The sequence below is a fragment of the Simochromis diagramma genome, unplaced genomic scaffold (genome assembly GCF_900408965.1).
Source record: "Simochromis diagramma unplaced genomic scaffold, fSimDia1.1 OVJJ01000293.1, whole genome shotgun sequence".
Taxonomy (NCBI): Eukaryota; Metazoa; Chordata; class Actinopteri; order Cichliformes; family Cichlidae; genus Simochromis; species Simochromis diagramma.
In genome coordinates this window covers 16,834,311-16,858,919 of record NW_024386801.1, presented here as the reverse complement: position 1 = coordinate 16,858,919, position 24,609 = coordinate 16,834,311, and the positions used below count along the sequence as shown (strand labels likewise).

The 24,609-nt window shown below is 40.1% G+C and overlaps 1 protein-coding gene across 2 annotated transcripts in view; it reads right to left on the bottom strand.

The window, feature by feature from the left end:
* Positions 1–16,986: 16,986 nt before the first annotated feature.
* The window catches only part of wnt7bb (wingless-type MMTV integration site family, member 7Bb), a 31,899-nt gene continuing 24,276 nt past the window's right edge, over positions 16,987–24,609 (bottom strand). For both annotated transcript variants that reach the window (XM_040026222.1, XM_040026221.1), the window contains one exon: positions 16,987–22,332. In XM_040026222.1, coding sequence (XP_039882156.1) covers positions 21,853–22,332 — 480 coding nt within the window. In that variant the 3' untranslated portion in view covers positions 16,987–21,852. The remainder of the gene's footprint in view (positions 22,333–24,609) is intronic.

Genomic DNA, 24,609 nt, shown 5'->3' with positions numbered 1-24,609 from the left:
CAGAGAAGGAACCTGCCTTGGGCACTGTGGAAGAACTGATGAAAGCTGCACTTTTCTCCTTTTGCAAATAAAAACAGATTTATTGTCTTGTCAGCATACTGCAACTAGCAGGCTTTATTACTTAATGTAATTACGATAATACTTTTAAGTGAGCATGCCGAAAAAAGCAGTATTTTTGCGCAGGGAAGAAAGTTCCTTTTGACTAACACTTTTCTTTCAAGCATTATATTTGGACTGGCGACTTGAACTAATGTTTGTTTTTTCTTCATTCTCAATTGGATCACACTACTTCGGACTGGTTTGGTCTGGCCTAGTCTGAGTAAACCTGATTGGTTTCCAGGTTCTGTATCTCACCACATGTCAATATAGGCCCAGTCTTTTAACATGGCCCTGAGGACTTCCAATCCCTCCTCAAAGTACACTTTATGTGTGGAAATAAATCCACAAATATTCTGTTAGACGCTCAAATGTGTTAACAGATTACAAATAGATGACAGACTATTTTGTGGAGTCTCAGTATTGTGCTCTGCCAGCTGTATTGAGCTGTCTTGACGAGATGATGAGATTTTGTTCTTTGTATTTGGTCTTTCATCTATTTCCTTTCTTTGTTGAGACGTAGGCTTCATTTAATGTATAGGACTGATCGAAAATGGCATAATTAGGTAGATTTATAGCACATTCAGTTTTCTGCTTATCATAACTGTGACACACTGTGCATGAATTACAGTGAGCTACATGGATAAATGAATCTTGGAACCAAGTACTCCTGTCCTCAGGTGGTGAAATATGACTTTGGTGCCCATGAACAAGATAAAAACAAACTGCAAGGCCTGCAACGCCCAAGTCACCACAGGCCTTGGCACTGTCAGGCTTCAGTGGTATAACAGCAGCATGCAGTAAAAGGCAGCTTCGCATTGCAGATTATACATGTTGGTGGAGCCCCGCTGATAGGACGGGTTAAGGGAGCAGTCCACTCTGTCCCTTGGGGAGATCCTTAGTCCAGGCAACAGTCAAGTATAGCAGTGTTTTCCTCTATAGGGTAGAGGAGCATAACATGTTAAATGCTTCAAAGTATATTTAGGGCGAGTCCGGTAAAGAGCCTCCCATGCTTGACTTAGCAAACCGCACACGTCTTTAACATATTTACCATAACTGGACAGAACAGATCTAATTCCAAAAAAATCTAGAGAAAATAAATATGATTACACTTTCTCTAAACTGCACTGCAGAAACTTCAAATTGTTTGGGTATAAGTAGAGTTAATACTGTCATTCAACTGTTAGAACAATGCAATATGTGAATTCATTGTTTAATAGACTATTTTGCACATGTGACTGTCACTCTAGCTGAGGAATGTATTCTCAATTAATTTTGTCAGCTTTATTTTTTAATTGCATTGGTGTGCAAAACATATATTTCTTTGCTTTTCATGTTTCACGTTGCATTATGGGTTTTTTTATGAGTTGGTTATCAAACATAGTACTCTTTAGGGTACTGAATTACATCAGAACCACCAAGTACCAACTCACAGTAAATCAGAGCACATATGCATAAGAGTGAGAAAATCTGATGTCACTCCTGTGACGTGTTGAAGAACAACACACACGTGGAAAGCCAAAAGCAGTGTCAGGTGTGGTTACACTTGACTCAACCCATATGGAAAAGAAATAGAAAAAACTTATAAAAGACTTGCATAAGATGTGGCCTGCTTCATATAGTGAATCATATAAGGCTTATACGATTTACTCATGAAAGTGGCCACTTTCTCATTACTTTCATTATATTGTTTTAGTAAGTATCCAAAACATACAAGTTTAATTTATATAATTTTTCAAGGGATCTTATTTCTGTTTTCACTCTTGTATGCTTTTCATACAAGTTTCACACAAGACAGACAAACTTTATATGATTTATATATATCTTTTCCATATGGGAATCATTGCTCTCTCTGACATTTGTGGTGCAAAATGCAAAGCTGGTCATGCTGACACATCTAATCTGATTCTAATCAAACACAAAAGGTATCTAAAACTGGTGAAGTCAAATTTGCCAAAGGATCTGCAGCCCTTATTATGTCTGTTGCACGTGTGTGAATTTATGGATGATGTTGATGAAAAAGCTGTCAGAGAAACAAGGCATTCTTTTCACTGTGTTGGTTGATTTTTATAATTTTTAAACTGTCTGCACTAACTAAACTTTCTTATCACTGTGCTATTTAGGATTTTTTTTTTTTTTTTTTAAACAAAACTCAAAAACATTCACATTGACACACATCCATGAACCTCCTCTGCGGTCTTTGTATCTTCTTCCTACCTGGCAGCTTCAAATTAAACATCCTTTGTCCAATATACCCACTCCTCTACACATGTCCATTCATCTCAGCCTTGATTCTCTAAATTTGTCTCCAAATCACTGAATCTTAACTGTCCCCATGCTTTACTCATTTCTGATCCTGTCCTTTCTGGTCACTTAACATCTCACAACATCTTCAGCTCTGCCACCTTCAGCTCGTCCTCCTGTCTTTTTGTTAGTGCCACCCTCTTCTGGCAGGTGTATCTAAAGTTCCTACCTTCACCTCCACACTCTGGCCTTTTCTTCTCTTGTGCTGCCTCCTAACATGCCTTCTCCCTTGTTTTTAGCCATCAGTAAGAGTTCCTCTGGCATCCTGTTGGCCATCAGCACTGGAGGTGCTTTTTGTTATCCCAACCAATCCAATGTGGAAATCTAATTTTTTTAGGATCCGGATGCTGAATTTGACTAAGATTTTATGCCAGATGTTCTTCTTGACACAACCCTCCCCATTTATCCAGACTTGGGACGGGCACTAGTAGTACACTGACTCGTGGAATCCTGTGGCTAGGTTGTGGAAATGAATTCACATCTTTAGTTAATTCTTGACCATATTCTATTTCTGATACCACCATTTGCTTAAGGATGCATCAAGAGTTTAGAGCAGGACAGTAAAACATCCCAATTTGATGTTGCCCCACAACATGATGCGGTGGGATTTATGTGGCTTATGAACTAAAACTACTATGATGCACCTGGTTTAGAGCACTGAACCAAAAGTTACAGTTTCTGTGCATTGTACTTCAAAAAAAGTTAGTTATGATAAATAAGGGAGGCTGTGATACATAATAAATATCAGTGTCAGTCACTTTTAGTTTCACACAGCATATTTTCAACTGGATAACAGTTCCATTTCTTAGGAAAGACAAGTCACATTATTTTGAAATTAGTCACACATCATTTGTCAGTGAGCAAATCATTTGAACACAATAATATAATGACACAGATTTGTTGGATGGAGTAGTCACATGGAAAGGGTCATAAAGACCTTGCAGTGACCTCTGTTACTGGTCTCCATGTGGGTCCCAAACCTTCATATGTGGAAAACGTGCAACAATTTGTGATTCTGAATAACAAGTCTTTGAACTGCATGTTGCTCTGATGCACATGCTGAATACAAGTAGAGCTTCCAAAAAAGAGATGAGCAGTTGAGAAGTTGCGGGAAGTCTTTGGTTTTTCTGTGTTTTTCTAGAGCATCTGTCTTCCTGCTCTGACTCAAAGAGACAAGCTGGAGGCAGCGTTTTGCTGCCCTCCAAGGCCTTGTATGTGGGGAGTAAATCATCCGCACATTGCGTGAGACCATGCTGTTGTTCACTGGTGTCTGTGACAGGGCTCATCAGCACAGCATTAATTAGGGATAAATACTAAGCATAAACAATAAACATCTGACCACAGAAGCCACAACTACCTCCCATACCATTTCAAAGCTTTGCCAAAAAAAGTAAATATAATAATCTTTTCAAGATTAGTTTCCTCCCACATAGCCAGCTAAGTGAACCCAGCTAAGTGAAATATATTATTCAGCTGATATTAGTTAAAATATGTCATTCCACAGGATCTAGGAAGCCGGACTAGATTGTGTTTTACGTGGCAGTTTTGCTGGATTTCACTGCAGATGCGCATCTTGGCATATGTTGCGTCTAAAATAACCTTTTCTTGTGTGTTGTGAATCTGGACTATTTGTTGTTTCCTGAAATCAACAGTGATTGTGTGATACTTGTATTCATCCTAATGGCCAAAAGCGGGGATCTCCCATGGTTTCAGAAATAAGATGTACGATATAGGAGTCTATGGGAAAACAACCCTGTGATCCACAGAGTGTATAGTTAGAGTTAAATAGATGATAAAGCAGGGTGTGCTGTAGGACATTGTGGCAGGGTTTAACAAAAGCATGACGTTGCTACTGAATGAACGTGCAGTGTTGTCTGTTAGTTTAACCTTTACATGAACACCAAGATGGCAAAGGCCACAACAGTCAGCCAGGACTTCACTGGCTGCCATTCTGCAACTGCATATTAAATCAATGCACACTGCTCTAAATAAAACCATTTTGCCATGTCTGTGACTGGATGTAGATGGGTGGCCATTTCATTGGACAAGAAGGCCGTTTTATTGCTGGAAATTAAATAACATTTTCCTTCTAAAATGAGGGGTGAAAAATGACAGACTCTAGCATTACTTGCAGTGTAAAAATTGTTTATGGTGAAAATGCTGTCAACACCTGAAGGCTTGATACGAAACATCTACAGCCTTCACGGGACATTTCTGTGTTATTGACCAATTTAAAATACTGGTAAGAAAAGTAATCCAAAAAAATTGAAATGTTACTATTGGAATTAGTTTGATGAAAATGGTTAGAGCTTGAAATTGTTACATTTCTTCTCACATTTTAGCCTATAATCTGTAACCTTTTATAATTCAAAAGAAACCTTCCCAAAGTTCTTTATGGAGAACTGTGTTTAAATAGTTCTGCCTCTGTGCGTGTGTGTGTGTGTGTGTGTGTGTGGTTGAATGGGAGTAAGTGAGTGCATGCAGAAGGGGGGATGGTTGAGGGGACAGCTGTAACGGAATCACTTCATAAGTGAAATACCACTCCCCGTACAATAGCCAGCCACAAACCAGAGCTGTGGTGCAAATGTTTTTCCAACATGGCATGGATTTATCCCTGCATACTGGGATTAAAAAATGCATTTTTCACTTACTTCAAATGAGCTACCAGAGAAGGTTATGACTGGTACACTCTGGTTTTGGGATCTCAGATACGTTTCATTCAAGCAGTTTTGTACGATGTTTTTGTCCGTCTTTAAACAGTCCTGTGCTTCCAGTTGTATTGTTCAGATTTCTGGAGCTTCAGCTGATGATCACATATGTCTTCCCTGCTGTTTCACCTTTTCATTTTGGAGACACGTTTACTGAGACGGGCTTTAGAGTGCCCACGTCAATGAAGACAGTCTATTGAAGGCCAAATAAAGGGTGCTAAAATGCATTCGTTCTACATAGTTTCACATGCTGAGCGCTACTTTGCTTCCATTGGCCTGGAGGGTTAAGATTCAATAGACCCTCACCCTGAATTTGTAGAATGGTCTTATTGAGGAGACCAAGGGGATGAACTACATTCCAGAGGCCTGTTGGGAGAAAACAAGATGGCCGTGTGTGACATGCGGCTTTGTTGGCGGGCAAGGGATGTCTCTCATGGCCATCAGGGTGTCAGAAACAGTTACCTCTAATCGCTCCTGATAGGCAGAGAGGGCCCGGCCACAGCCACAGGGCCTCGTGATTCAAATCACAATCACTTACAAAAACGCACCATGACCACACATTGACAGATTAACATTCCGCATGTTTAACTCATATCTCAGGAGCTGTGAAAAAGCAGTGACAAACTCCCTCCCAGATTCCAGATCGCATTGTTCCAGCTTTTTTCCCTTGCACTCTCCATGATGTGAACCTGAGGGAACAGGAGCGTTGGAATTTCCAAGATGGAATTCCTCTGAATGTCCATTTGACCTGACTCAACACTTAGTGTCAGCATGGGGAACACAATCATTAACAACTGGACCATGGTGATTGCTGACTTGAATAGCTGTTGTGACCCAGGACTAATGACTGCAATGGGCACTTAAGGCAGGGAAATGCTACGACCATGACTCCACATTTGGTATTTTTTTCCAACTGTCATAGACTACTTAACGTATACGTTATCCCCGTGGTAGTGATTGTGTTTTTGAGTGCTTGAAGAGAAGGCAACTGATCTTCTTTAGGTTTGTGAAGATGTTTTGCCTAAAATGCTGGTTTAGCTCTAAAACAACTTATCAAGAGTCCAAGGTAATCAAGTCTAGCTTTAGATGAGAAGCCCTGGACCCTTACCCTGAATTTGTAGAATGGTTTTATTGTTTCCCTCAGTTGTTTTAGAACTGGGAGTCCCAGTTAAACTAGATTACCTAGGACTCTCCACCTTGATTATGTGGGCAGAGAGTTTTTAAGCAATTAAGTTAAATTTATTACCTGGGACTCTTTATCAGTTGTTTTAGAAGTCAAAAAACCTCTTCAATGAGAGGTGAAATATTTCCCCAAACCTAAAGTCCAGTTGTTTTCTTTTCAAGTTCTAAAGACCTTCAGTAACCTGGTAGACTCTAAGTCTTCATAGTCACAGTCAAAGTTGTAAGAATTGTGCTTGAGAGACAAATATCTTCAGGGGTTGGTTGGTATTGTAAGAGGTCGAACCACCATATTCCTTCTGTTTCTGTGTACCTTGACACAGGCAGTATCAGGCGTTGACTATAGTCTATTTCCTAATTTGATGTTTTCAAAAGGGTGGTGAGAAGTGCTGTCTAAATTAAAATATAAGAAAAAACTCAGATAGATGTTCAGCTGGGTTGAGATCTGGTGACTTTAAGGGCCATAGCACGATTCACATCACTTTTGTATATATAAAACTACTTCATGACTCCTTGTGCCCCGTGGATAGTAGGATTGTCCTTCCAGAAGAGACCATTCCAGTCGAGATAGATTTTATTCTTCATAGGATAAACGTAATCAATGAACAACTTTGTCATGATTTATTATAAACCTTCCCTGGCAATGGCCAAAAACAAACAACCAGAACTTACCTGTACAATTCTCTGTAATGTGTAACTAACAAAGAGATAATATCCAAAAGTTCTGGGAAACAACTTTCCCTTTTGCTAGAAAGTCAAAGAATCGTGTTTGGCAGACGTTTTTGTAGGATGGCCACAAGATGGACAGGTTACACTGGCACAACTTTGATTTTGGCATTACATATTTTAATGGTTAAAATATGAATGGTCTTTTAAACAATGTCATTTATTGTCACATTGTTAGCTTTGTGGTGGCACGGTCAGATCATATCATCTATTGACGTTTTGAATCTATCTATCTATTGTCCATCCATTCTCTTCCGCTTGTCTTTATCTGGGTCGCAGTGGAGCAAACTGAACTGAACTGATATCTTTAAATTGAAAATCAGTATAACCTATTGAATTTAAAAAGTTGAAGTGAATAAACCAAAAGGCCTAACTAGTGATAATCTGTCAAATGATAGATTAATGCTTCTTTGAATGTTTATTTTATTTTTACCTTTTTTGCCTGTGGAAAGGGGTCTATAAAACATCTATTAAAACAGGTTTATACAGCAACTAATTATATATCAACCACTAAAAGCATTCCTTAGGAATGTCCAAATATAAAATATATGGCAACTGGAAAATCTTCAAATGAATAGTCCAGCTAAGACATTAGTAATATTTATTCAGTCCAAAAGCACTTCGTTAGCTAATAAGTGTTTTTCTTTGTAATGACGGATTCAACTTGTGATATATTTTTATTATAAATTTAAACAGATCAAAGTTGCACTGATATCAAATCATACCAAAGTGTCACTGTTACACAGTACACAATGATACACAAGTGTCAGTATGGTTAAAATGCAAGCAGGTAAACACTCAAATCTGCAATTGCCTAACACAAATGATCATAAACCAGCATCTGGTGCAGTATAGCGCACGTGCCTGCCAACACTGTGAGGCCTCCCCTCACCACTCTGACCACACATGGCTCTCCTAGCTCCTTTGGCACAGAACCATAGTAGTATGCCGTATCACTTTTCCACGTGATATATCTACCACTGTCCTCCTGTGCAATCCACAAGGTCTTTATGTGGGTTGGGAGTGATGGAGGGTTAGTTCTAAACTCTTTCCACGAGATTCGCGGTGGTGCACCTGTTTATCGAAAGCTCGGGAAAATGTCAGAGCTGCTGTGGCAGATGATTCCTAGTCTTTTTGAGTCAGAGCAAAGTGTCAGTGAGCATCTCAGACATCTCATTGCTTCGCCAAAATTGTAGAGTGGAGTTTTGCTCTCCACACGAAAACATGCCACGTTGGTTTCATTTGATATCTGATCACAGATTATGTTCCCCAGTCATAATTAGGAAATATTTCTTTCGGACATTTTGTGCCAGCAACATTATATTATGGTTAAAGGAAACCATTCATGCAATGTTGAAACGGCAGAGCTGAAAAAATATGTCACATTTGAAAAATGTATTCAAGTGTTCAGTCTTATTGGACGCCTTTTTTTTCTTTCTCTGAGCAGCCAAATGAGTTTAACCAACACTTGTCAACAGCCAAACCATCAAATAACTGACATGCAACATATTTTAAACCAAAGAGTGAGCAAGCTACCGCAACAGCCCTGACAAAACCAAGCTCTTCAGGCAGGGGGCTGTAAATGAATCCAAATAAGACCCAGTGCCACCCTGTAACAACTTTTCGGTGCTGGGGAGGAGGAACCTGTGAAAGAGCCAACCATAGGCCAGAAAGGAGTCTCTCACGGTCACTGCTTATAAATGTACCAACCCTTTAGACCGGCCTGCTTCTGTCCTACTCTTACTCACTCTCTCTTTTTTTGCTCTCATCCAGTATTATCACTTTTTTATCATCTATAATATGTCTTGCTTGATGTTACACAGATATTTTTATTACCTTGTGTTACTTTATGGTAAATGGTAAATGGCCTGTATTTATATAGCGCTTTACTAGTCCCTAAGAACCCCAAAGCGCTTTACATATCCAGTCATCCACCCATTCACACACACATTCACACACTGGTGATGGCAAGCTACATTGTAGCCACAGCCACCCTGGGGCGCACTGACAGATGTGTGACTGCCGGAAACTGGCGCCACCGGACCCTCTGACCAACACCAGTAGGCAACGGGTGAAGTGTCTTGCCCAAGGACCCAACGACCGAGACTGTCCAAGCTGGGGCTCGAACCGGCAACCTTCCGATTACAAGGCAAACTCCCAACTCTTGAGCCACGATCGCCCATTATGCTCATATTCTGTGTTTGCATTATGCATAAATATGTGCATGTAAAACAGCTCAAGTGACAGTTCTGATTTAAATAATTCTAGATCTTTGCTCATAATTTTAGTAATAACACTCTACTTAATGATAAATGTCTTTAATGTCTTTAAATGCAGCAACACCTTGAACAGATATTAGACTTCAATCAACAATAAACAGTTAAAATACCTTATGTCACTGTGTTTGCTGTACAAGTTCACTGCAAGTTCAGTATAATCTGTAATCAGTAACTCTGTTGGCACTATAACTGAGTTAGAAAAGAAGGCCACCGCTCTCATGTCTTCATCAATATGTAGTCACCAACACCACCTCATATGTTTGTGTACTGTTTTATGGATTTTGCCTTTGTTTTAATATGGTCTACTCCCATCTTATCTTAAGAGTAGTTGAGTTGGCAGCAAGACGTCAATCTGATTGTGTTGTGCTACAGCTTGCCACTAACCTTTTTTGACATATTCAAGTGGGTAGTCATGAAAATGCTGGACATGGAATAAGTCACAACCTTAAATATCAGTGAATAATTATTAACAACACTCACAGAGAAAAAAATTAACTGATTATTGACAACTCACGTTGCAGAACAATATATATACCTGTAAGATTAGGAAGGATGAATTGATTTTAGAAAGTTGTAGAAATAAGACCAAAACATGTTTTAAAAACTTTAATAGGACCTTAGCTCTATATCTAATTTACCTAAGCTAGGACACTTTCGTTCAGTACTACTGTGAAGAACTCTTAGCAAACCGAAACCTAAAAGTCTACAACAAGCAACACATAGTCCGATAGAGCAGTCGGCGACACACTGGAAATCCCAAATGCCTGGGAGAGCCAGCAAGTGCTACATACGACTGAATTTTCATTAGCTAGATGGTTGATGTTGGAGTACAGATTTTTCCCTGGGGGAGGGTGGCTGTCAGGAGGTTAACAACCAGTCTGTGTGACTGGAACTTTAGATGGAAATCTGTTCCCATGACAGGGCTTTCCTTTTGAGACATTGATATGAATGTAGTTATTTCATATAACTCAAGGTATTCAGAAATGTAAATGTCAGCTTTTCTTCCACTTTGCCTTTCATGTCCCAAGAGAGGATGCATGGTGCTGGCACAAAAATAACTCCAACTGCAATACATTAATTTCTAAGAGCCATGAGAGTGGGCTGCACAGTCTCACTAGCCAGGAAAAAACTGTGCCTCATATGCCATAGAATCAGACCCAAAAAATACCCATACCCTGCTCCCATCCTTCAACGAATACACACAGACACACATGCATTTATTGTGTTTATGATATACTTGTTTTACTGTATTGCCATTTTGTTAAAAATATTTCCATGATATGTAAAATCATAGCTGCGAAGAGAAAATACCCCCCCCCCCCCCCCCCCCCCCCCCCCCCACCACCACCACCACATATTCAGATAACTAAAGTTGTAAACTTTAACCATCTCTGGGTTAAGCTTGTGTTAAGCCTGAGTCCTCTGCCACTATGTCAGCACTTTTTAATAAAAAATTAATTGATCTGAGGTCACACAACATGTGGAAAGATTTCAATGCAACATGGAAAGCATGGAATGAGGCACAGTGGTTCCTTCGTTGCATTTGGCTGATCCCTTAGTATTTCATAAACCTGCATTCATCAGCTTCATTTTCATGACTATGATAAGTAATTCTTTCATGCCATGTCTTGGCATTGTGGTTGTCCAATTCTGCCATCATGGGGCCTGTAAAGTCCCCGTGACAGTGCGTTTAAGTTTACAGATAGTTTGCTACATCCAGCCTCTAATCTGCAAGATTTACTGCATACCTTATTCACCCCCTGTAATTATCAAACTTCCTAATAACTCACCTCATACATGTAGAACAGCTTCTAACCCCACATATCAGGACACAACAGGACCTACTGAGATGTCAGTTTCAAACTGAAAACATGAGGACGTTGCCATAGTGACAGTCACCACTTAAGCCAACTCTGGTTTAAGATGTGTTCACTACTCTTTTGCCAAATCTGAAGATCTTACGGAGGGAACTTCGAGTAGTATATTTAAGGAAAGAGAAAAGAAGGGATATGACTCAAGAACAGGATTACTGTGGGTCACAAATCACTGTTTGTTTAGCTGTGAAGTTACTCGGGCTGTGCATAAAAGATTAATAGAAAAAAACTTTTCAAAAGATAAACACACATGTAAAGGAAGCCCAGACATCTTCTGTCAGAATTAGCCAATCCTGACGTGACCACTGGAAGGTCGGGTCATCCACTCGGCTGTGATTCACCAATGCTATCATGGACCCCGACAACCACAGTACGTCAACCAGTAGTCTGAGGGAAGGCTTTGGGGTCAACTTTCTGCTAATGGCTCAGCGCAGCAGCACAAGTGTCTGGTCAGACCTGCTAGTCAGGCACCACACCCTGCCAACAACCACCATCTGACAGCTGCCGTTGGCTCGACAACCTGTGCGCTTGGGAAAAGTCCACTGAAGGCAAAGCAGACATTCTGGACATGAGAGGACAGGAGCACGTTTGGTGTCTGTGCACCCCATCACTTCAGCTGCATGTAAAGCAGGTCATATTCTTTAATGGTCCGAGTGATGAGAGGTGTAACTGCAGGTTGCAGGCCAGAGAACTGGCAGGGATTTAAAATGGATTTTACTGCTGCTCCAAGACCTAATAGCACTTCCCAATGAGGTCTAATGCGTTTATGTATTTGTGGATCACATTTTACTGCAATTCAGCTCAATAAAACAGAAAAATATCAGGGTAGAAGTTTTCTTTGGAAGGATGATATGCAGGTCCAAATGCAGAAACCATGACACTTAAAATTAGAACCATATTAATTTTTCCTCTGCCTTCTGCCCAAGTCTGCTAATTGATAGAACATATCCGAAATCTGGTAAGGTGATCCTAAGATGAACGTACTGAGCAACTATTCTTTCAAACCACAGTTTCAGTCTGTATGTGGTCAGAGGCTAATTAAAATCATCAAGGAGGGAATTCAAAGTCCAATAAATATTTTCCTAATCTTTCGCAGCTTTCAACAAAATGTGTGGGATTATTATGTACAGACATAAATTTGATTTGTTGTGTTTACAGAACTCAAAGCAGAATATCTGAAATGATAATTCAATGAGCCATCTCATTTCTTTATCCTCTAATTAGATTTATAACGCATATGGCACTTCACAGCCATATTAAAGTGTCACAGAAGATGGATTATAAAACAAGTATCATACATAGACTCGCATGGAAATAAATATTGTTCAGATTTTCTGTAAATAACGACCATATAATCACCAAGTTCTGGCTTTAAGCAAAATCTGTACTCGGTTTCTAAGAGGCCTCGTTAAATTCAATTACTTTGTGGTATCACAAAAAGAAGTTCAAAAAACACACTGTTGTTTTGATGGCTGTGTGGTTCTGCTCAACAAGTTGACACCTGCTACACAAAAACCGACTTATGGAACACATTTAAAGTGTATTCTCCAATACACCGAGCAGCATTCAAACAAACAGAGACATCCGCAGCAGTAGTAAAGCCTTTTAAAATATAAAGAAACTCTAAAGGTTCATTCCAAATAACAGAAGTTAGTTTGAATATTAGAATAGAGCATTGCCAGGCTAAATAAACGTTTTATTAATCTTCTGTTAATCTTCTCATTCAAGCTGGTTTCCAAGAAAATCAAAATTGCTGTCGACTGGTTTACCAGTGTGGTTGACTCAGTAAAAAACTGCCGATTTTTCTTATGAACTCTCTTTCAGACTTTCTCCCTGGTAACTTTGGTGGAGCGTTATAGAAGCACGGGGATTTAGAAGAAGACTGTCAGTGCCAGAGCCTTGCCTTAAACAAAGACATGTGTTACCAAAGGGATGTCAGCCTGCCCACTACCCAGCACGGTGTAACTCAATCTCCCCACATTCTCATCCACTGAGGGTAGGGGGATGGCTTCTTAGGAAGAAAGGGTTAAGTATGTTGATCAAAGACTCAATGATGGACCAGAGGACTTGTCTAGATCATCACTCTGACCTCGGCACATCCATCAGCCATTAGGAGGCCACGGCTGAGGCAAGGCCCAGTTGGTGTGGATGCAGCGATGGGGGTGGTGGCGAGGAGATGACGGTCTTTGGGACCTGGGGTGCTTATGGGTCTGTGTGGTAAAGGGGAGTCAGTGGTGAGGGTGAGGTGGGGATGAGGGGGTGGGGGTTGAGACCCACAGAGACAAGAAAAAGAGGGGAAAACTGGGAGGAGGGTTGCTGGATTAAAGCCCCAACCAGCCTTTAACTTCTCCCAAACCACATGAAGTTGGTGTCCAATGCCCTACATATTCAAAGGCATGTACACTAGCCCACTTCCAGCCCTTGACACAGATGGAGATAGAAATATACAAGTGCTGGGCAACCAGTTTCTCTAATGTTACTTTCTCTGTGGTGCACTTTGCTGACAGACTGAGTTAGCCATCGACTCTCTGAGCAGGAGATGGACAAGTTCACTGGCGTTAAGCAAACTTTGTCTACATGCTGCTCCTCGTTGTCTGCCAGAAATGCTTAAACCTCTGCTTAAACCTCCGCTACTCGCTGGGTTTAACACAGCTGAGAAAGCCATTAAATGTCATAATGTCACGAGATAATTTGTTTGAACAACAGGGCCCAGTGTTTCATGCAGCACGCTTAGCTACAGGTTGAGCTGGAGCCGTTTGTGTGTTGTTCCGGTGACCTTCCATCCCCATGGAAAAGCAATGGATTCAGCAGAATTTTCCATGTATGTGACCCACATCATGGAACCTCCTCACCACCACCACTGCTCTTTCCACAGGCTAGACAGGGAAGGATGATACACTGGCACTGAATTCCACTGGCCCTGGCTGTCTAGTGGGGTTGGCTACTCCCGAATTATCCTCTGAAACTGACTCAAAAGTGTTGCTGTTTAGTGGAGGAAAGAGCTAAAACCTTGTTGCAGATGCAGCAATGTGACAGTTTACAGTAGGCACAAGGTGCACAAATAACTGTGGATTTTTTTGGTGTAGTTGCTGAGAATACTTGATGCTGTATAAGTTAACAAAGAACTAAAAAAAATAATAATAATAAAATAAAATTACAAATCACAGCTGTGGAGTGTCAAGTTCTGTGGTTTCAGCTGCATAGTGCATTGATGTTGTTTTATCAGAACAGATCATGAAGTCCAGCACTTGAAGCCTTTCTGGTTTTCTATGGTTTGGACTGAGCTAGTTTGCTGTAATTTCAGTCAGTTCGGTTTATTATTTGCATGCTGGGATATGCCAAATTCCATTTTATAAAAAATAAATCATGGTTTATAAAAAAAAAAATGAATTGCTAAATAATGAGTCAGCTTTTGTCCTAGGAAATAACATGTGCTTAAGGCCTGGAAAATGAATTACCAAGTTACAGTTTTTGTTGTGAAATTCATTATTCGCTTCTTTCAGGACGCTTGTCTCTCTGCTTTGCTTGACAGATGCCGGCGGGGGGGTTGAAGTGCTAAGGTAATCTCCCTAAAGTGGCCTGTAGTTTTTCCCCCAGGTGGAGTCTGCTTATAGAACCCCGACCTCACTTCACGAAAAACAAAACATGAGGAGAAAAATAACCTCAAGGAGAAGTCGTGGCCTAGCCAACCACTGGACACTGAGCAGCACAAAAGCGCGTGTGGGCCGTCCTCGAACTCCCTTCACCAAATGTGTCCACATAGAAACCCACTTCCCATAGAGATGTGTCGGTCTTCACACACACACACACACATATGCATGCAGACAGAAACACAAAGTACCCGACAAATAAATCCGCCGAATGAGCTTCGCACACGCATGAACACATACAGCAGCGCCTGGGGTTAGACCCATCCCATCATCTCAGACTGCTGATGCTGTCCTTAATGTAGCTGTGAGGCCCGAGGGCGTCACCACATAAGTATTAACCTTGCTCATATTTTACAAGCAGTGCTTAGTGCCCCAGTCCAATATAAACAGGTGTGCATGCCAAATTGGGCGTCATTACTCCCCAGGCTGTCTTGTCTGCTTATAAAGATATAGCTCATTTTGATATCTGTGACTCTAAAGGTACTTGAAGTTCTTTAACTGGACATTTTTAATGTTCCTTTTGGTTTGTTTTTATATATAGGTAAAAAAGTCTGTGGGACTTGGCCATATTCTTCTTTTTCCTTCAGTCGTCATGCACAAAATTCTCCATTGTCTTTGCAGAAAGGACGAGAGACAGTTCGGCAAAAAAGCCCAAAGACACATCAGAAGCCGAGACCAACGATGGTCCGTTTTGTTTTCTTTTTTTAACAATATAGCTAAAGATGGATGAAGGCAGTCAGGTAGTGTTCAGAGTCCTCAGTCTGGGGTCTTGATGATCCCCACTTTGCCTTGCGGTTTATGATGTCACACAGGGTTTTGCCTTTGAATGGCCATGTGTTCCTCACCACTAATATCAAACAGATGATGAGAAACCTCCAAATGATGGTCTTTCACAAAGACAAGCAGTCAAAACAAAGTTATAGGAACACAGAAAAACACCACTCCAAGTGATCACATGACAAAGAAAGACTATGTGTTCTTAATTACAGCAGGCTGTGCTGTGGGCGGCCTTATGCTGTATTGTCTGCTCCTCTGCTTTGTTGAAAATTTAATTTGAAACCTGCATCATCATGGCACTGGCTGCATTTCTGTTCTGTTCGCACGGGCTGCTAAGAGATGCCCTCTGCACAGTAGCACTTTTATGATTTCATCCAGAATCCAGACTATATCCCAGAATAACAAACAAAAAGGTTCAAAGGAATGCCCCAAAATAATCTGTCATCCACGGGGCTGTTAAACATCCCCTGCCTCTACTTAGGAGAAGTCTGTAATTGAAGTGCGGTGTCTGGAAGACAACAATCCTTCTCACTTGGTGTCTGGCTAATCTCAAGAATCAGCTCAGTAGATCTTTCACTCCTTGATCTTAGATTTCATCCCTTCATTTGGGTCATTTTCTTTCTTTCTTTTTTTTGCCACCCCTTTTTGTCTCTTCACATATCATCACGTGTCGTATCTGTGAAGGGCCAAGCTGTTAACCTGAATGTCCATTACGAAAGTTACAAGTTAGCGAAGGAGGCAGGATACTGGAGATATTTCAAAGAAATTTCAGAACACCCTTCTAACATCACAATAACAGAAACAAAGGCTGGAGAAAACAATTTTCTTTACTATCCTATCAAATTTAAATTAAAAGCTGGTTTGTACACCTTTGGCTTAGATCCATTTGATTACTTAGGCACCCTAAAATCTCTTTGCAGCACCGGATTTGAGAATTGGACTGTGTTGAGCCATTTTATTGGTTCAAAGGACAAGAAAGTAAATGACCCCATAGGACTATGATTTTTTCCATGTTTCTGTCTTCCCTCTTCTCTTCAGCTTTCATGAATGGAAGCCGGCAGTCTTGTTACTCCTTCACCTAAATTAAAAGCTTCCCATGGCTCACAAAGCTCTCATGTCCCTGACACATTTCGCCATACAGTGAACTCTGAACAGTATGATAATGTGTTAAATTTACATAAGCTAAATGCTTGGCCTTAACACAGGCAAGGTTCACCCATTCCAGCAGTTATGTTACCTCATAACTCATTTTCCATGAATTGGAAAAGTGGGCACATTGCTCCCAGAAGTGAGATGGACCAGAAGCATTAGCTTGCAGAATATATCCCAATGAACTAATGATCCTGACACCCAAACAATAGCAGCTTTAGAAGAAGGCACACACAGCAGACTCTGTTTTTCTATCTCATATTTTTAATGACAAAATGTTTGTCGGAAACAAATGGATTTATTTTTCTCAATCCAGGGAATAATATGGGGAGCTTATATGGTTCCGGTCCCCTGGGCTTCAGACAACTAACAAAACACATCTTACTTCTGCTCTGCTGCCCGTCCACAATGCTTTTCACATACAGGAGGATGAGCGCGAACCTCCGTTTAATTGACAAAGTAGCATGGGTCTCATACATATATCCATTACATAGAAATAGACGAAAGCCGACAAAAGTCTGGAAAGGTCATTTGTTAAATATGTAAAGTTATGAATGATTTGAACATTTAATAATAATAAATATAAATTAAACATTGGATTTAATCGTTTATTAAATACACAGAATATCTTCTTTTTTTACTAGCTTTGCTCTAGTTTGTCGCCAACTTGCACCGGCAGCTGCTCCTTCTTATACAGTGTACCCACTATTTCTCCAATGCATTCTCAGTCAGGCCCTCTCTTAAATACCCACCCTTTTCACTTGCTGTTTCCGGCTTCACATGCACCTCCTTTCATCAAGCCATCCCATCCATCTCAAAAACACCCTCACAAAAGAACTACACTCTTGTTTGTGTGTCCAAAAACAAAGAGGCACACTGAGTAACTTCCTATTCACATCAGGTGATTTGCATGAGGGATCTCTCCCCATTTAGTGACTCCAAAACGCTTTTGCCAACACAGAGTGGATGAGGAGGCTTGAGGGTGGAGACAGCTATCCTTTCACTCTGCATGCTAAAATCCTCAGTTCGACTCTTCTTATCAGCCACATCGGGTTTTGAGAGTAATATCATCCACACTTGGAAACATAATAGAAAACAGGGACAGTAAAAGCCCTAATAATTCCATTTAATAATGTTGAGCTTTAACTGTGTGTAGAATTAAAATATTAGTGGTACAGATTTGACTATTTTTCCCCTCTTCTTTGTGATCACTGCCCGGTTTGACACAGACAAGAAGCTCCTTTCCATACTGGAGCGAGATAATTGACTTCTGTTCCATGCGTGCCACAATCAAGACAGCAGACCACAGCATATTACGAACATGTGCTGTGTACAAAATAATGTCAAAGTCAGCAGAGTGCTTGATTTATTTATTTTTGATTTTTAATGATTTATGCTTCCTAATGCACTTGCCAGTTACTATATTAAGCGTGGTTGGAATGTTTGAATAACAGACTTCGGCATAAAGTTTGGCTTCAAACCTGGACACACATACACGCGCACACACACACGCACACACACACAATCAACAAATTTAATGTGTGTGTTTTCCTTCGAAGGGAGAAAATTTATGAAAATAATAGCTTTGGATGTTTGTTGGAACAACCGATACGGGCAACTGAACACCAGGCAGGAACACTCTTGTACCAACAGGCAGTGAGCAATAAAGTGAAGAATGTGTGTTTAGGGTTCAGGGGTAAGCTTTCTTTTATATTTCATAATGCAATTCATCATTGAATCAAATACGCATCAGATTTTTATGTGTGGAAATGTGTTTGCATCTGAGTCTATTTCTTTTAATGGCTCTAACTGGAGTTATTTTAGGCACTATTTCAGGAACAATGAAAACATGGCAGTGTAAAAATACACGCTAGAAACTTTTTGTTATAATAAGCTATTTAATTGAGTAAATGTGCACAGTTATGAATGTAATTGCTTTGTTTAATCCATCTGAGTTGCGCCTTTGCTGAAATGAAAAAGAAAAGCTAATACTACATTTTAAATGACTAGGCTACATGGTTTTATGTGTAATCATAAATGTGCAAAAGTCAATCTACATCTCAAATCTATTAATTAACATGTAAATGAAGATAAACTGGCCTGGACGCTCTTTCACTGTCACATGATTTTATCGTGGTGTTGTAGATTAAATGTAAACAAACAAACAAAAAGCAAAGAGTGGTTAAAACAATCTGCTAGGATAGATCGACTTTTTACCTTTTTCATACTGCATGTATTAAAGGAATAATTTGACATTTTAATGTATGTATACTTTATTGATCCCCGTGGGGAAATTCCTCTCTGCATTTAACCCATTCACTCAGTGAAGCAGTGAGCAGCCATTGGGTGCACTGTGTAGGGATGGTACCTTGCTCAGGGGTACCTCAGGGTAGCCGTCCAGTGGATTCGAACCCTTGACCTTCCGATCATGGGGTCACCACTCTACCTACTGAGCTATCCCTGGCAATAACCCCAATTCATTTACTTCACAACAGTTAAATTGTTAGAGAAGACTGGCAGATTCTACTCTCATTATCTATGCGTCAAGTCTGGAGCTAGAGCCGGGAGGTGTAAAAGCTTAGCTTAGCATAAAGATTGAGAGCAGGTCTAAACAGCAACCTTGACATCCTCTAAATTTAAACATGTCATCATCTCTAAAAGCGATCAATTAAAGAAATGCTACTACTTCTGCCAAAACTGAATACAGGTTGTGAAACCAAATATTTATGGTCTTAAAGGGGTTTGGATGTGCTAACACCTTCAGGCGCAATGTAGATTCTCTTTGTACTTTATAGCAACACCTTTCTATCGGTTTCATTTGTGACATTTTACTTAAAAAGTTGGGCATGAGAATGCTGAAACATCTCAAATTTGTCTCAAGTTGAATTTATCTGGAAAGAAAAACAAATACTGCCCCATCTTTCTGCTGTAAACATCTGTCATTGAAAAAAATAATAATAATTGAACTTCAACAAACTTCAGCAAGCAGCTTTCTGTGTACTCTGTGTAACAACATATTATAAGATATACGCTATATGGGCAAACCTCCACATTATAGCTACAGGAGCTGCTCAGCCATGGAAACCAATGCCATTAAGCTCCCGGTACACTGTTTTTGTGCTGATGTTAATGTTAGAGGAACTTTGGAGCTCTGCAATTATTGAGTCCGCAGAGTGTTTTTTGCTTTTATGCAAAGTACGCGTCCACATTCAGCAATTACGTTGTCTGACACTTTGTGGATGAGTTACTGTGGTTCTTTGAAAAACAAACAAACATACAGTTTCATCATGAACTGTCGAAGAAGGAAGAAATTTCACTAACTGAATTTTGCAGTGGTGGCATCCCATTACAGTAATACACTTGAATTCATTGAGCTTCACTGAGATGACCCATTCTTTCACAAATGCTTTTAAAGGCAGGCTGAATAACTAGAAATAAGTCTAGGTGCTTGACTTTATGCACATGTAGCAATGGGACTGAAAAGACCTGAATTAAAGATGAAGAAATGTGTCCCAATACTTTTATCCATATAGTATACTTTGGGTGCCCTTACCAATAAAGTACTTTTTTTTTTTTTTTTTTACAATTGCTTATTTCTATTTTCTGCCACCATGTTATCATCTCTCAGCCGTTACCATAGTGAGCACAATGTGATCATGAATCCTCAAGTAAGATCCAAGTTGTAATAAAGTGGAAATATCCTTTATTATTGTTACAGAGGAGAGCTTATTTAGCCAGAAGTAAAATGCCCCTATAGCCAAAATGGGAATAAGCAAAAGAAAATCAACAGTTCCAAGTTAGTCTTTGGTTGAATTTGAAAAAATTATCAATAAAAAAAAAGAATTAAGATGAACTGCAGGTTAAACTTCAGTTGATATTTTAGCATTGAACCATCAAACTGAGTAAAATGGGAGTCATTTAGTTCTCATAGATTAAAATAGAAAATATAGGTGCAGCACTTAACACATCCACATTCAGCACAGTTTTAATGTTCATGTTTAATGAATTTAGGAAGGATCTCTGCAGTGTTTTCATGCTACTGTCTTTGAAATTGCACAACCATTGAAATAGTCGTTACTGCTCAGGGAGCGAAAAAGGACTGCAAACAAGCTAAACTACAACATAGTAGAGCCCAGGTGTCTGAAACATGTGAAACATGTTGTAAAGATCTCTTCTGTTGTCAACACACCAGTAGCTATGACTTTTTTTTTCTTTTCTTCTTCCTTTTTTTTAAAGAAAAGATTACGTTTTGTAGGGGTTTTTGGGGGGGGGGGGGGGGGGGGGGGGTCATGTTCTAATAGACACACATTTCCAGTCAGTTTCTAAAAAGTATTTTTCTTTACACTTAGTACAAAAAAAAAGACATGTCTACCCGTTAGTGTTTTGTTTTAAGATACTATAACATAAATAGACAATTTATTTTCAGTGTTCAGAACAGACAGTTCCAGTGTGACTGGAAAACTAACATACTCCACCATATTCCAGTTGGCAGCAGAGGGTTTTAACAGAGTTCTCCACTCAGATATTGGCGCAGCGTGATGCACCACACTTACAAAATGTTCTTCATTTCTACAGACCTCCACCATTAGCCCCAGCCAAGCTAGGGGTATCATTCATGTCAAGATTCACTTATGCCCCCACCCGTTAGTGAAAAAATGACAAAACCCACAAAGAGTTTCTCGTCAAAGACTTAACAATGGCTGTCACTTCGATCAACTCCCAGGTTACTGTGAGTTCCTCTCCATGCAAGTCTGGTTATATTGCAATCGAACCATTACAAATCCCAGAGTGCAAAGCACAGTTCCCACCGAGGGTCTCATTCTTTACACGTAGTCCCAACTTCACTGCGGATACATCAGTACATAAGCACAACCTCAATGTGACAGTAAAGTTTTGGGGGTATTACCTACTGATAATTAGAATTTACTTTCGGAAAAGCAATTAGATAGATTCTGCTGTGCAAAACGATGCCTCGAAGAGCTGATAGTGTAAATTCCATTTCTTCGCTTCAAAATCTCGAAGACACACCTTCCTGCTCGTTCTCCTGCTTCTTCCTCATTTAGCTAGTCCTTTGCGCGTCACTTTTTCTGGCACTGAGCTCTTCATGTCCTTATTTGCAGGTAAACACCTCCGTCCTCTCACTGCATGTGTTGCATTTGACGAAGCAGCACCACTGGAACTTACAATTGCACTGCCACACCTTTGTGTACTGGTGTGTATTGTATCCCCGACCGCAGCACATAAGGTCGCAGCCGTCCGTATGTGGTGAGGTGCGGTTGCACAGGCGTCCCTGGGTTCCCACGCTCCCTGTGGCTGCGTCCTCCTCGCAGTAGTTGGGCGACCTCTCAATGTATACGAGGTCTGTCTCCATGGGCTTACGGTAGCCCTGAGTCTGCTTTACCTTGAGGTGGGTGGGCTGGCGCAGTCGGCTGGCCCGGACTACCTCCACGTGCACAGCTTTATTGTACTTGTCCTTGAGTACGTAGCCAATCTCGCGGAATTTCGGAAGAGTAGTCCAACATGTTTTAGTGGTACAGGATCCCGAGACGCCGTGGCACTTGCACTCTAGCTTCATCCTTTCTTCTAAAACCTGGGGAGTGGTAGAGACAACAGGTCAGCTGTAGAGCTCTAGCAGTTATAGGACTTTCAGGTAATAGAACCCCTAGATGAAGATTTCAATTTTCCTTCTCTCTATGGATTTCCAGTGTGCTGGGAAAAAGGTAGAAATGTTTAAAGCGTCTAATTATTATTATTATTATTATTATTATTGTTATTATTGTTTCTCAACATGAGTGCAAAGCTCAAGACATCTGCATAGTTTGACTAGAGTGGAAGTCCAAAAGAAAATCATTGATATCCAATCGACCAATATATAGATCTTTGAACACCTTTTGTTTTGATGTGGATACTTTATTTTAGTCATTAGTTATTATAAGTCTCTTGCTCTCATTTATATTGTGCATGTCATCGCATCTCCCTTCCCTCACCCTCAACCAGTCATGGCAGATGGCTGCCCCTCTGTGTTTCTTCCTGTTAAAAGGGAGTTTTTTCTTCCCACTGTTGCCGAGTGTTTGCTCACAGGGGCTCATCTGATTGTTGGTGTTTTCTCTCCTTTCCTTACAATATAAAGCGTTTTTCTAGCTTTTACAAGAAATATCCTATAGTAGTAATTTTGCCTGTGGTTTCCATAAAACATATCACTGATGCAGAAACAAAAATATCTCATATGTTTTTGATCGCCATTGAAAATTTGGATCCATTGTGCAATTAAATGTGTTACGCATGCAGTGTACAAACAGGCAAACTCAATTAATCGTTTACAGCTGGACAACACACATGGTTTAAGTGGGTTCTTAACCAATATTATGACAAAAAAATAAAGCATTATTCCCATATGGGTAAGATTTTGATGTATTATGTTATATTACAATCATAAGACGGGACTATATGACAGTTTATTTTGTGTAACTCCCTTTCTTAGGTTTGGTCTTAAGATTTGTTGGTTTATCTCCAACATATGGTACACACAGGGCAGAAAGTCTTCTCTTTGCTCCCTAATCCCGCGGCATGTGGTAAATATTGCGTGCTGTTGTCAGTATTCAAGTGTCAATCCTTTGTCCCTTGAGAGTAAGAAAGAACAAAAAACAAAAACAAAAAAAGTCTTTTTTCCCTAAAAGACAAAGGAACAGAGAAATCACGAGGGTGTCGTTTAGTTGAGTCCTATTAACCCGCCGCTAACAAATCTGCCATGACTCTAAAAACTCTTCATTTGCTTGAGCAAAGCGGGCGTCTCTGTTGTTGCTGGGTGGCTGTGCAGCTTTTTCCTGGAATGACGCCTTGCCAACAGCACAAGTCATCACTTCTATCACACACTTATGAAATGTACACAAGTGATGTTATATAGCTCTCTCTGTCTTGTCTACGCACTCATGTGGTTTGAGGAAATTTGATTTTTTTTTTTTAAAAACTGAGCCTTCCCGACTACATAAAAGCTGGGATCAGATGTCAAGCCTGCCTCCAGTATTAATTCAGAGTGAGGATTTCCAAAAATGCACTGCACAAAAACCACAAGGAATGTCTGGCATATGGAGTCTGACATATGTATGGAAACATTTACTTAAAGTGTGTCCATCAAAGCCTCTGATCTGTTACTGATTAGTCCAATATGACCAGATACACATCACCGCATAGAGATGCACTGAGATGCCCTGAGATGGCTTGTCAAACACACATCTGCATGTAGACTTCTTTTGGTTTGTTTTTCCATTAATAAGAGTAATAGTAACAATCAACAAAGCCCTCTTACACTCGTAATTTAAAAGGCTTCACATCTGAACAAAATCCAGATGTAACTACATAAAATCCAGTTTACATATATAGCGATGCATATGTGTGTGCCTTCATCTGGCAAATTGCAGATGGACTGATCGGATCAGTGTTGGTTTTCCAATAAGACTCCTATCTGTCTTTAACTTTTGGATGTTGTTTTTTTTTTAAATATTTAATACCTATGTGATGCAGTTGACACTCTTGGAGTAACTGTGCATGCATCATCAAACAAAGTGAGGTACAATCAGAGAAGGCCCAAATCTCTGTGTCCTTATAAGTTCTTAAACTCTAAGAAAGAAAACTTTTTAGCTTTCCTTCAGTATGCACACAAAAAAAGAATCTGACACTTCCTCATAGCATTTAATTTTTTTGAGCTACAAAGAGCAAAGCGGCAATAGTGCCAGCTCTAATCGAGAGAGCTGCCAGTACCATGGCATGCAGCGTAGACCATATCAGTCTGCTGTGTTAACACTAGCATTGTCGGCCTGCTTTCACACCCTGAATAGATGCAGTCAAATGGCAGTGACATGTTTTGGTA